The sequence below is a fragment of the Pygocentrus nattereri genome, chromosome 25, assembly GCF_015220715.1.
Source record: "Pygocentrus nattereri isolate fPygNat1 chromosome 25, fPygNat1.pri, whole genome shotgun sequence".
Taxonomy (NCBI): Eukaryota; Metazoa; Chordata; class Actinopteri; order Characiformes; family Serrasalmidae; genus Pygocentrus; species Pygocentrus nattereri.
The window spans coordinates 29389572-29404195 of record NC_051235.1 but is presented as its reverse complement, the minus strand read 5'-3'; the positions used below and the strand labels follow the sequence as shown (position 1 = coordinate 29404195).

General features: G+C 42.4%; 1 protein-coding gene across 1 annotated transcript in view; it reads left to right on the top strand.

The window, feature by feature from the left end:
- itfg1 (integrin alpha FG-GAP repeat containing 1) overlaps positions 1-14624 on the top strand; it is a 266804-nt gene that overhangs the window by 194156 nt on the left and 58024 nt on the right. The window contains exon 14 of the mRNA XM_037534550.1: positions 11160-11238. Coding sequence (XP_037390447.1) covers positions 11160-11238 — 79 coding nt within the window. The remainder of the gene's footprint in view (positions 1-11159; positions 11239-14624) is intronic.

Below are 14624 nucleotides of genomic sequence, written 5' to 3'. Positions count from 1 at the left end.
TTCCTCTTTGACTTTGTCACTCTGCCTCCCTCAGTCTGTCCTTCATTTGCATATATCTTCCATTTACCCAAAACAGTTCTAGGGGATAAAGTGAGGTTGGAAAATTGTTCTATAAATTTTAATTACACTTGATTTTGGTTTATAAAAACACATAAATGAACTTCAAATAAAATAAAATCAACAAAATGTAATAAAATGCAAGAAAAATGTGACGTGGGCCTTTTAAGATGAACAGATTGGCTAATTGTCACCTCAGCTAACATTAATAATGTAGTTTAGTTAAATTTTTATCTTTCAGCTCATTTTTAAGTGTAGAGTTTCTGATAACAAACAGGATCGGTTCCTCACTGCTGTGCAGTAGTGGTGTAGCTGTGGTTTGTGCTCTGTTATGCCTTTAAGCTGGTGCCTGTACAGGTTATCAGATGCTGACAGACTGACAGCTCATCAGCGCGGTGAACAAAACACATACACCTCGCTTCATTAGCTGTCATCACCTTTAATGAAGAGATAAAACAGCACGATCAAACACTGATACTCCCACACTGAGGGCTTTTAAAGCCATACTTCAGCCAAATATACTAGGAACAACAGCAACTCAGCCACGAAGTGGTCGACCACGTAAAATGACAGAGCGGTCAGCGGATGCTGAGGGGCATAGTGCACAGAGGTCACCAACTTACTGCAGAGTCAATCACTACAAACCTCCAAACTTCATGTGGCCTTCAGATCAGCTCAAGAACAGCATAGAGAGCTTCATGGAATGGGTTTCCATGGCTGAGCAGCTGCATCCAAGCCTTACATCACCAAGCGCAATGCAAAGCGTGGAATGCAGGGGTGTAAAGCGCCGCCACTGGACTCTAGAGCAGTGGAGACGTGTTCTCTGGAGTGACCAATCACGCTTCTCCATCTGGGAATCCGATGGACGACTCTGAGTTTGGCGGTTCCCAGGAGACGGTACTTGTCTGACTGCATTGTGCTGAGTGTAAAGTTTGGTGGAGGGGGGATCATGGTGTGGGGTTGTTTTTCAGGAGTTGGGCTCGGCCCCTTAGTTCCAGTGAAAGGAACTCTTAAAGCTTCAGCACCAAGAGATTTTGGACAATTTCACGCTCCCAACTTTGTGAGAACAGTTTGGGGACGGCCCCTTCCTGCTCCAACATGACTGCACTCCAGTGCACAAAGCAGGTCCATAAAGACACGGATGAGCCAGTTTGGTGTGGAAGAACTTGACTGGCCTGCACAGAGTCCTGACCTCAACCTGATAGAACACCTTTGGGATGAATTAGAGCGGAGACTGTGAGCCAGGCCTTCTCGTCCAACATCAACGTCTGACCTCACAAATGTGCTTCTGGAAGAACGGTCAAAAATTCCCATAAACACCCTCCTAACCCTTGTGGAAAGCCTTCCCAGAAGAGTTGAAGCTGTTATAGCTGCAAAGGGTGGGCCGACATCATATTAAACCCTATGGATTTAGAACGGGATCTCACTCACGTTAATATGCGTGTGAAGGCAGGTGACCAAATACTTTTGGCAGTATAGTGTACCTCACCAATTAACCAGGCCTTAATCACCACACTCGCCTCAGACTGTGTGGAGTTCAGTATCCCTAACAGACCTGATTGTGTGGTCTCTGATGCGGTACGACACACCGTGATCTGCATCTGAGAGCAGCAGAAAAACACTGACATTTCACCCTTTCTAAAACCTCTTTATTTACTTTTCAAATTAAAATCGTCCTGACATTTCAGCCTGAACAGGCTTCATCAGATGAAAGTCAGAGAAACAGGATATCCGCTCGGCTTTTAAAGAGCGAACACGGGCCGCAAACGGCAGCACTCATCTTTATGCACCTGTAACCTTTATGTGACAAGAGCAGGGAAATGTAATGTTATTGCTGGAAGTAGTGAAGTTTGGGTCAAATGACTCTACCTGACTAACAGACTTACAGCTTGATATGTATCGCTTGGATTCAGATGCCATTTATATACACCGGTCAGGCATAACATTCTGACACCATCCCTGTTTCTACGCTCATTGTCCACTTTATCAGCTCCACTTACTGTATAGCTGCACTCTGTAGTTCTACAGTTACAGACTGTAGTCCATCTGTTTCTCTGATACTCTGTTACCCTGTTCTTCAGTGGTCAGGACCCCCATAGACCCTCACAGAGCAGGTGGTGGATCATTCTGAGCACTGCTCTAACACTGTTGTGTTGGTGGTATGTTAGTGTATGTTGTGCTGGTATGAGTGGATCAGACACAGCAGCGTTAATGCTGTAAAAAGTAGTAAGAATTTCTTATATGCTGGATATAAGAACAGGTTTGGTTCCAGATTCCTCTTTGATGCCTTCGGTCATCACATGACTAGGTGCAGTTCCATCAGCAGCACCTGGTTTCATTTAGTGAGGAATTGATTAGCTAAACCAGGTATTAAATAGCTGGGCTTCCTAAAGGAGAGGCTTGCAAATGCTTAAGCAAACACATTGACATATGTAAGATTATTCCTTCATGTATTCAGGTTATTTATGCTTGTTCTAATATTAGTGCTTTTTCTGAGCAAATAAACTCTCACCACCCTGATGAACAACTTCTTAGAAACTTTTTTTCTATAGTATAAAAGAACTGGTGATGCTCAGTAACGTCACCTTGGATTTTGTTGCAGTCGCCTGTTTATTACAGCAAAATGCAGGGAGATTCACTCGAAAGAGGCCCCGGATATTCTGTAATAACTCTTTCTAGGACGAAGTAATCTGAACGAAACAACGTGCAGTGTGCTACTCGGATAAGCTTGGGACAACCTGGAATGCCCCTGCATTGAAGTAGGTGCCTGATAGCTGGTGCAGCGTTTAACCTCTGTTTGCAACTTCCGGGTGCAGACCCCCCGTACCCCTTCATGTGTCTAACAGAAAATGGAGATCACTTCCAGCATCACGTGTAATGCAATCCATTACACTTACGTCAAGGTATGCTGCATATTTTTTTGGTTCAGGTTGCTTCATCCTAACGGGAGTTACAGCAGAATATTCGGGGCCTCTTTCAAGGATTCAAGGATTCAAGGAGATTTTATTGTCATTCGCATCACATGGTACATGAGGTGGAACGAAATTAAGATCTCATGGTCCAGTTTACACCCAAGAGCTGTTATTAAAATAGATAAATAAATAGAAGTACACAAGAGAGGGAGAGTAGGAAGTTAGCAGCAATGAAGTCCAGAGTGCAAGTTTGCTACAGCAGCATGATATTGACTTAGAGCAGTGGATAAAGTGTCTAGATAAAGTGTCTCAGTGCGGTTTAAAGTGACAGTGCCTGTAACAGTACTTGTTCTTGTAAGTGTCAGTTGGAATTTAAGAGCCTTACAGCTTCTGGTATGAAGCTGTTTCTGAGTCTGGTTGTTTTGCACTTGATGCTCCGCAGCCTCCTGCCTGAGGGGAGCGGGACAAAAAGTGCGTGTGCTGGGTGGGTGGGATCCTTCCTGATGCAGGTAGCCCTTTTCCTGCATCTGGAGGTGTAAATGTCTGTGGTGCTGGGGAGGCTGACTCCAGCAATCCTCTGTGCAGCCTTCACCACCCTCTGCAGTGCTTTCCTATCTGCAGCAGAGCAGCTTCCATGCCACACGTTGATGCTGGAGCACACGACGCTCTCCACCACACATCTGTAGAAGGAGGTGAGGACTGCCCTCCCGAGTCCAGCTCGTCTCAGCCTCCTGAGGAAGTAGAGCCGCTGATGTGCCTTCCTGACCAGAGTGGAAGTGTTGTTGCTCCAGGTGAGGTTGCTGCTCAGGTGCACACCCAAGTACCTGTAGCTGTCGACCACTTCCACCTCAGAACCTCCAATGTGCAGAGGGAGGTGGTCATGATGGCCCCTTCTGAAGTCCACAATCATCTCCTTCGTCTTCTTTACGTTGATGCAGAGGTTGTTTTCTCTGCACCAACCCTCCAGGTGTTCCACCTCCTGCCTGTATTTGGACTCATCTCTGTTTGTGATGCACCCAACCACTGCTGTGTCGTCCGCAAACTTCACCATATGACAGCCTGGATGGATAGGTGAGCAGTCATATGTAAGCAGTGTAAACAGGAGGGGGCTCAACACACAGCCCTGAGGGGAGCCAGTGCTGAGGGTTATGGTGGGGGAGGAGATGTTGTGGATCCTCACAGACTGCGGCCTGTTGGTCAGGAAGTCTAGGACCCAGTTGCACATGGAAGAGCTCAGTCCAAGTGAGGAGAGTTTTGTTATCAGATATTTCGAGTGAATCTCCCTTTAGAAGAACCCAGACAGAGAGTGACCACTTTCGGATTCATATGATCTCTGCGGTGGATCACATATCTGTGCTACTGGTCATTTTTGCTAATTGGTGGGGCATTTGAAATTATTATGAATTATGAATTATGAAATTATGAAATTATTCTTGAAAAAGATTCGACATTTCTTGTGGAGTCCCTCAAGGTTCAGTGTTAGGGCCTTTGCTTTTCTCTTTGTAGCTTAGGTGATGTGATTAGGAACCAAATTTTCATCAATTTTTTTGATGAGACAGTTATACATTTCCATTCCTTATGATGATCGAGACTCTGTAGACGGACTGACCAGCTGTGGGTCGGTTGTTTCTCAGTGGGTGAGAAACTCGATTCTTTAGCTTCATCAACCAAACCTGCTGTAGAACCTGGGTGTGATCTTGGACTCTGAGCTCGGTTTAACCTGCATGTAAACAAAGTCACTAAAGTAGCTTTATGTTATTTATGTCACTACAGTTTGGCCCTGTCTTTATCAGAAATATACAGACTGGTGACATAATGGCATAACTGGCATAATCTCGTTCCCACACCTTACTAAGTCTTGTTCCCACATGTTAATATGGCGTGGCCACACGTTATTGTTATTTGTACAGGATGTCGTCAGCGGGTCTTCATACAAATATCAACATTTACGCACATTTTGTTGCTTTGGATGATATCAGAGTCAGTATAACACGCAATCTTGGAACCTTTGAAGGTTTCCCTCTGCTTTAGAACCCTTTAGGACCCTAACATAAGCTCACCTGTGACAGTGCAAGGAACACTGATAGTTCACACCAGTTTAAACTGCTGGGGTTAAACTGACCCCGAGGATAAAGGACGTGAGTAAATAATGAAGGGAGGAGGGTTTAGAGGCACTGGCTCTAAGCTCTGGCGTTTAGCCTACACTGTGATATAGAGACTAGCTGAGCTCTGAAGCACATTCAGGCCCAGTCCCATTTCACCCCACACCCCTACCTCTCAGTCCTGAGCCCTCTGTTTTGCATGTTCACATCTAATGATAGGGTGTCCTGATTCTTGTTGAGATAGAGGGGTAGGGTGAAGTGTTAGGGCTACATGACCCTCCAAACGGAGATTTTCAGAGGGCAGGTGGGCAATAATAAATAATACCCCTCTCTTTGAAGGCGTATGATCCCTAAATGTAACTGAAGCCCAGCAGTGAGGAGCTGAACTTTCCCCTCCTCTGCTGTCCCTGCAGACGGGCAGGGTCGCCTACAGAGCGGCGCCAATAGCTGTTCATTAATTTTGATTTTGATTTTTTTTTGTGTGTCCCATTTCGTAGGGCAAGATTTCAACCACTACCCCTTGTAACCAAGGGGCTAGAGTGACACTCGAAAACAAGGGGTAGAGGTAAAAAGAAGAAATGGGACTGGGCCTTATTCTCTGTGTGTAACTTCCTTTACTGCTGCTCTGTGTGTCACACTAACGCTGCATGCTGCAATCTCTACCAGCACTCCCCTCCGCATACACACACTAGCACACTAATACACACTAACACACACAATGCACACTAAAACACACACTAACACACATTTACACACACTAATACACACTAATGCACGCACAATGCACACTAAAACACACTAACACACATTTACACACACTAATGCACACAATGCACACTAAAACACACACTAACACACATTTACACACACTAATACACACCAGCACACACAATGCACACTAAAACACACACTAACACACATTTACACACGTTAATACACACTAATGCACGCATAATGCACACTAAAACACACTAACACACATTTACACACACTAATACACACTAACACACACTAGCACACTAATACACACTAATGCACGCACAATGCACACTAAAACACACTAACACACATTTACACACACTAATACACACTAACACACACAATGCACACTAAAACACACACTAACACACATTTACACACACTAATACACACTAACACACACTAGCACACTAATACACACTAATGCACGCACAATGCACACTAAAACACACTAACACACATTTCCACACACTAATACACACTAACACACACAATGCACACTAAAACACACTAACACACATTTACACACACTAAAACACACTAACACACATTTACACACACTAATACACACTAACACACACAATGCACACTAAAACACACTAACACACATTTACACACGCTAATACACACTAATGCACACTAAAACACACTAACACACATTTACACACACTAATACACACCAGCACACACAATGCACACTAAAACACACACTAACACATATTTACACACGCTAATACACACTAATGCACACTAAAACACACTAACACACATTTACACACGCTAATACACACTAATGCACACAATGCACAATAAAACACACATTTACACACACTAACGCACATTTAGACACACACTAACACTCTAATACACGCTAGCACGCACAGTGCACACTAAAACACACTCTAACACACATTTACACACACTAATGCACACTATGCACTCTAAAACACACATTTAAACACACTAACACACACTAACATACACAATGCACACTAAAACACACACTAACACACATTTATACACACTAACACACATTTATACACACACACACTAAAACCCACTAATGCACACAAATGCACTCTAACGGACACACTAACACACATTTAGACTCACTAATGCACACACTAACGCACACATTTACACACACTAACGCACACTCACCTTTAAAAATTCATTCCGGCTCTCCCAGGCTGTCCTGCCCATTAGTGTTAGCTTGGATTGGTGTCTGTGTGGAAGCCAAAACGCTTTTATGGAGGCTTTACTCAGATGTTTAGGACCTGACTGAGATTCATTGCTGCTCAAAAGTTTGAATTTCATGTTTTCTATAATATAAAACCTGTTTGACTGAAGATAAGTGTATAAATTGATCCTGACATCGTCCGTTTTTTTTCCTCGGCATCATTTCAGCTCAGCAGCTGCCCTTTATGCTGTGTACAAGTGTGATGATGAATGGACCCACAGAAAAGCTCTGAAATGATATGCTTTTATTATCTTAGACTAAAAGAACGTTTTTGGCCTCCATGGTGAAGTCACCATTTTAGAGGTACTTGTTTTTTTTGTTTTTCGTGTGCTTAATGCGCTCATCCTATTGAACGCCACAGCCGACAGGTTATCCGTGGGGAGATTGAATTAAAGGAAGACGCGTTAAATGTGTACAGAATAATGAACAGACCTGCTGGAATGACTGATGTGCATCAAGTTAAGTCCAGAATTCCATCGTATTTCAGAAGTGATGTTCAAATCTCAGATAAATATAAATAGACAGTTTACAATAAACAGACAAGACAAGTTTATTTACCATTTAAACGTTTAATGTTCTTAGAATTTGTAGTAATCACCTAAAGACCTGAAAACCTTTCAGTAAAAACTTCATATTTAAGTTCTGATTGATTGATGTTACTGTTGTTACGACTCCTGGTTGTAACGTCCGTCTTTGTATCTGTTCACAGCCGTTTTGTGTGGGTTTTTTCCGTTCTTATATTATATAACTGATACTAATTAAACTACTAATTGGTAAATGAGTCTTTTTGAACATCTAGTGTGTATCGTTTGTCTGATGATGAGATTTATTGTAATTAATTAAAGTCAAACTGAGAAAATACTGACAGTTACATCTTTTTTTTATTATTATTTTTTTTTGTTTGTTCCAAAAAAACTAACAAAACCATGACCTTAAATCTAAAGGTGTTCTAATAGTGTCACTTAACCATTTGCAAAGCTTCGCTGGAGGAAGTTCAGTGTTTACACTCACCATCCAACACCTAGTTTATCTAACCTACATATTCATAACTTTACTAATGAACTCATTATTCTTACAGTTTACTCGATTTATGGTTATCTGTATTTTTTCTGATGGTTTTTTTTGTGCTTTTTCCTGCAAAAGCAGTAAACAAAACAGCCCAGATAAAAACACTATATCGCCAAAAGTATTCGGTCGTCTGGCTTCACACGCATATGAACTTGAGTGACGTCTCATTCTTAATCCATAGCGTGTAATATGAGGTCGGCTCACCCTTTGCAGCTATAACAGCTTCAACTCTTCTGGGAAGGCTTTCCACAAGGGTTAGGAGTGTTTATGGGGATTTCTGACCGTTCTTCCAGAAGCACATTTGTGAGGTCAGACACTGATGTTGGACGAGAAGGCCTGGCTCACAGTCTCCGCTCTAATTCATCCCAAAGGTGTTCTATGGGGTTGAGGTCAGGACTCTGTGCAGGCCAGTCAAGTTCTTCCACACCAAACTGGCTCATCCACGTCTTTATGGACCTGCTTTGTGCACTGGTGTGCAGTCATGTTGGAGCAGGAAGGGGACGTCCCCAAACTGTTCCCAAAAAGTTGGGAGCATGAAATTGTCCAAAATCTCTTGGTGCTGAAGCTTTAAGAGTTCCTTTCACTGGAACTAAGGGGCCGAGCACAACTCCTGAAAAACAACCCCACACCATGATCCCCCTTCCACCAAACTTTACACTCAGCACAATGCAGTCAGACAAGTACCGTCTCCTGGGAACTGCCCAACCCAGACTCGTCCATCGGATTGCCAGACGGAGAAGCGTGATTGGTCACTCCAGAGAACACGTCTCCACTGCTCTAGAGTCCAGTGGCGGCGCTTTACATCACTGCATTCCACGCTTTGGTGGTGTAAGTCTTGGATGCAGCTGCTCGGCCATGGAAACCCATTCCATGAAGATCTCTACGCTGTTCTTTAGCTGATCTGAAGGCCACATGAAGTTTGGAGGTCTGTAGTGACTGACTCTACAGAAAGTTGAGAGAGGTGCTGTCGTTCCCAATCGCTTCCACTTTGTTATAATCCCACTGACAGTTGACTGTGGAATATTTAGTAGTGAGGAAATTTCACGACTGGACTTGCTGCACAGGTGGCGTCCGATCACGGTACCACGCTGGAATTCTCTGAGCTCCTGAGAGCGACCCATTCTTTCACTAATGTCTGTAGAAGCAGTCTGCAGGCCTAGGGGCTCGGCTTTATGCACCTGTGGCCATGGAAGTGATTGGAACACCTGAATTCAATGAGTTGGATGTGTGACCAAATGTTTAATGATTTTTAACAGTTTTCGTTCTGCAAAGGGTTGCAAAAGGAAGCTATACTCAGAGATGAGATGAGAAGCGTGATGTTATTCACCTGTTTCGTTCAGTTTCAGATTTATTCATACATTCATCTTAATATTTATACTATTTGTACTATTTTATATCATTTCTGAGTTTCTGCTGTTTGAGTTTGCAAAATGTATTATCTGACACACATTAGACTGTTCAGTCATATCAATTTTTTAAGCATTATTTAAAAAAATATTTATTGTTGGAATTTCCTGGGTTTTGAGAGTTTTCGTGTCAGCTGTGCTCTAGTTTGGAGAAGTCTGCCGCAGCCCAAACCTTCTGACAGCTCTAAGCTGTGAGCTGGCTTATGTTGCTGGATGTCTGTGATCTCCAGGATCTCCAGGATCAGGAACGCTCAACTGGGCCAGTGAGAAAAGTGACAAAATCTGGCAGAACATGAACTGAAGTTCTCACAGACTTATGACTGTCTGTGGAAAGTTTGAGGACTCCTCACTTTCCAAAATATTTTTATACAAGGGACCAGTTTGTAATGAGCTGCCAGCCTTGACGACTAGACTTGTTTATTTAGACCTGCAAATAATTGTGACAGTAATCTGTATCTATGGATTTTCTATGCAGTTCATGAGCTCAATTCTATTGGGGTTTCCCTACTTAAAACTTGTTAGTGTGGTGTTGTTAATGTATACAGCATTTAGTTTGGCCATGTGAGCTGATTGGTTGAGAGGCCTTCTAACTGTGCGGTTATTTCACCATAACATCACAGGTTTTTCACAAACACTACCACTCTGCTGAGACGTGATTGCTAAGCAAAGACTTTGACAGCTGTAGGAGACGCTCAAGCCATTTGAACGTTTTTACTTCTTACTTTTCCACAAACAGAAAACGGACACTGTTAAGATCACATCTGACCGACAGCCGATTTGGTCCGACTCTGAAGACGAGACGACACTAAATTCCCAAACTGTCGTCACCACTGAGCAGCTTTTCAGTCGGCAGCTGTGACAGAAGAACAGCTGAACAACCTGGAATCAGCCAGAAATGAACCCAACACCATTCGCCAAACTAAACGGGCTGTAAGAAGCTTTACAGACCGGCTGGAACAAAACAACATTAATACTGATCTGGACAAACTGACCAAACTGAGCTGAACCTGGTATTGGCTCAGTTTTACGGCTCAGTCTGATTTGGTCCGACTCTGAAGATCAGACACGTCTGGCGAATGGTGTTGGGTTCATTTCTGGCTGATTCCAGGTTGTTCAGCTGTTCTTCTGTCACAGCTGCCGACTGAAAAGCTGCTCAGTGGTGACGACAGTTTGGGAATTTAGCGTAAGGAGCTGGAGAACGAAGTGCCGGCTGAGCAGCGAGTGGGCGGAGCTCGTTACTCTGACGTAGCAACAAGCTGCTCGTTAAGGAGCTATAATTAGGAGGAAGGAACTGAACATTAAAACATATTAAACGGCCAGTTTATTCATTTCTTACTGTATTTATTTAACTGCTGTATTAAAGCAGTAGAGCACTCGAGGAGGGAGTTATCACCAATAACATCACGGCTGTGATGATCTACGGCCACCAGATCACAGTGATGTTATTTCGTGATAATGCATTCCCTCTCAGGTTCTATTGCTTAAGTAGGCTATAATAAAAATAGCAGTTCTACAAATTATTTAAATAGATTTATATTATAATGTGCCTAAAATCAACTGTGTGTGCTCATGCTAGTGTGTGTGTGTGTGTGTGTGTGTGTGTGTTCCCCCACAGCCATTCGGCGTGAATCAGCCTGGCCCGTATGTCATGTACACCTCAGTGGACTCTAATGGCTACCTGAAGAACGCCTCCGGTGAGTGCTGATAAACTGACACTCTCCTGCTCGCGCAGACACTCGGCTCTCAGAGCGGCGTCACAGTGACAGCAGCTCAAAGCAGGACTTCACTGCCTTCCTGTCTGACTGCTTTCAGACCTCTCACAACCAGAGTGGTCCACATGGAGTCTGAGAAATCCATGTTTCCATTTGTAAAGATGCTTCTGAAGATCATATCTTAATATCATATGACTTCAGCCCAGAGCGCTTGACAGACGGCTTGTTCAGGAACCACAGCGCGCATTAATATTGCCAGTTTTTCCAAGTTAAAATCAATGAAACACCCCTTTAAGGCACATCATGTCTTCAGGGAGGGTTGTGTTCTCTAAAAATTACATTATTCATAACGTCTGTTGTTGTAAATTGGCTTAAACTGTGAGCTTATTAGTCAGTTACCAGTCTTAGGGAATTCGGCTGAATTTCTGCAGCTTAAATTCATTATTTCCGCATAGCTAAACGGTTAAAATGATGGTTTTGGTGCGTTTTTATGCTCAGATTTATATAAAAATAGGTCATTTATTATATATAGATTTATAAATCATGAAGTAAATAAACTGTAGCTCTATCGCTTTCATGTATCATACTCTTTTAACTGTTCATATTTATTTTTATGCTTTAAATTTTTATGCAGCGGGGAGGAAATCTCAGAATTTACTGAATTTGCCAGACGTTGTTGCGACTGTTAGCGGGACCCTCCTCTTTTGGCTGAATTGTATGCAAATTATAGGTTCTGGAAGCAAAGCTGATGTTTTGATTTGAGACTTGTAGACTTGTTTGATTGCATATTTTAAAAATTCTCTCTTAAATACTTAAAAAATGATGTGACTTATTTATTAAAAAGAACAAATGTCAGATTGTGCTCCCCTCCAATTCACTAAATGTCAGAATAAGTTGTACTAATAAGTGTTACGCAATGATAATTCGTGCAGTGTAGATTAAAATGTTATAAGCTAGAGCCCAAAACTTAAACGCATACATTATTCACTGTTTAACTTCTTAAGCTCCTTGGAACCACCGGAGGTTCCAAAACGCACTTGGTCATGCTCTTCATAACGTTCATATTCCATAAGCTCCATTCAGAAGCTGGGCGTCGTGTGAGGCTGTAGCTCTTCTCTCCAGTCTAATAGACGGTGATGTCATTTTAAACCCTTATAATAAAAGAAGCTGAACTTTGTTTTTCTACTGAAAGTCGACCCGTTTTTCCCCAAATCTGGGCTCTAAACTATAAACAGACGGCGTCTCTTCAGTGATCTGCTCTGGAAACATCACTTTTAGAGAACAACACAAAGAGCGGCCGAGATTTTTGGCTTTCAGCAGTGAATTGTAGGCATATAGTGAAATGTGGAGATCATAAAACACACGTTCTGGTAATTTGAGGGGAACTTTTACAGAAATAAAATAAAATAAAAATAAAATTTTATGTTTATTTCATGCAGTTACTGAATAATTTGCCTTATGATTTGGCATCCTGGAGAAAAAGAGGTTAAAGTGCTTTAGAAGCAACAATTTTGGACATGGGAAAAAATATAGAAGTGATATGACGTAACCTGTAAACCTGCATTTGCTATATAAGTACTATATAAACTGTGAATACTATAAATTGGTGAGTTTTGATGGTGAACTTTCTGGATGGCATTCTGTTTATGTTCTTTCTTGATACCGTACATTTTTTCACTTATGAAGAAATCGCTTACAGCTCTGTTTATCAACACTGTCTGCATTTTGCAGCTTCCTACAAACTGTTTGAAAGTTTCTGCGAAATGAGTTTCATTGCAGAAATATTTTATACAAGCATGTTCAAAAAAGCAGTGATTCCAAACTTTTGAATGATTTAACATGCTATTACATATAGGGGCTTTCAAAAATATCTAAAAATACAGATCCTGTTAATACAGAGGTGCTTACACACATGCATGTAAGACTTATGAAGCACAACCAAGTTACACGTCTTCTACAGAGACACACGTCGGAACATTTTAATGCACTATTACAGTTTATTTGCTGAACATACTGGGTGGGAAATACATAAAATACATAAAACTGGGCAGAAGTTCCTTCTTTTGTCTCCATTTTTGTTTTTTTTCAGTTTTTTTACATAATTTGAAAATGCCTGTTGCCCTTTTCCTTGTGTGTAAATTTAATGATGAATCAACCAAAAGACACAGCCCCAAATTATTTGGGGAAAAACTCTGGTTCCATTGACTTACATTAAATGTAAACTATGAACTATGTTTTTCCTTCTCCTGTAAAATTACCGTTTTGGAGATACGAGGTTTTGTTTTTGTTCCTACAACATATATATACACACACTTATATACAATATATATATACACACTTACTGTATAGCTGCACTTTATAGTTCTACAGTTACAGACTGTTGTGGATATTTTTGGTTGGTGGACTGTTCTCAGTCCAGCAGCGACACTGAGGTGTTTAAAAACTCCAGCAGCACTGCTGCGTCTGATCCACTCAGACCAGCGCAGCACACACTAACACACCACCGCCACGTCAGTGTTACTGCAGTGCTGAGAATGATCCACCACCCAAATAGTACCTGCTCTGTGAGGGTCCATGGGGGTCCTGACCACTGAAGAACAGGGTAACTGAGAAACAGATGGACTACAGTCTGTAATAGTGTGTGTGTGTGTGTGTGTGTGTGTGTGTGTGTGTGTGTGTGTGTGTGTGTGTGTGTATGTGTAGAGAAGAGAGAGAGATGTGCACACATATATGTGAAGTCTATTAAACATAAGTTGACATAGAACATAAAAATATACATTTTTATGCAGATTTTAGTTTAGGGTGTAAAGTAAAGAACTGACAAGTCAGCAGAACCAACCATAACCACTGTAAATAAACCAGGGGCGCCCAAACTTCTGCATATAACTGCATAAGTAAATGCCGCGCGTCCTGACGAGGTGTAGAAACAGTCGTGTCCATTTCGGTCTTCGAGGTTATCCTCTTGACCGGCTTTCGGACGGTGTGATGGTGAGGAAGGAGTGACCTCATCTCCGTTTACCTCGCGAAGCTTCAGAAGAAAAGCTGTGGAGAGTAACGAGGGCTCGGATGCAGATGGGTTTGGCGTGGAACCGTCAGCAGGCTAATCCGTTTTGTTTCATGAGCAACCTGCGAAGTGTCTTTTGAAGCCCGGAGGTGGCCGTGACCCGGGCAGGCCGGCGCTCTGTGTGGGGCTCTGAGAGAGCCGAGATGAAGACGAGCAGTTAATATCCTCCAGCACAGTCCAGGAGACGTGACAGAGCCATTTCGGAGATGAATTACTGAAGGGCTAAAAGGACAGGAATTATTTTCAGATAACTGGAAATAATAGATTTGGGGGGCCTCCGCTCCGCGCGCGAAGAGAGAAATGG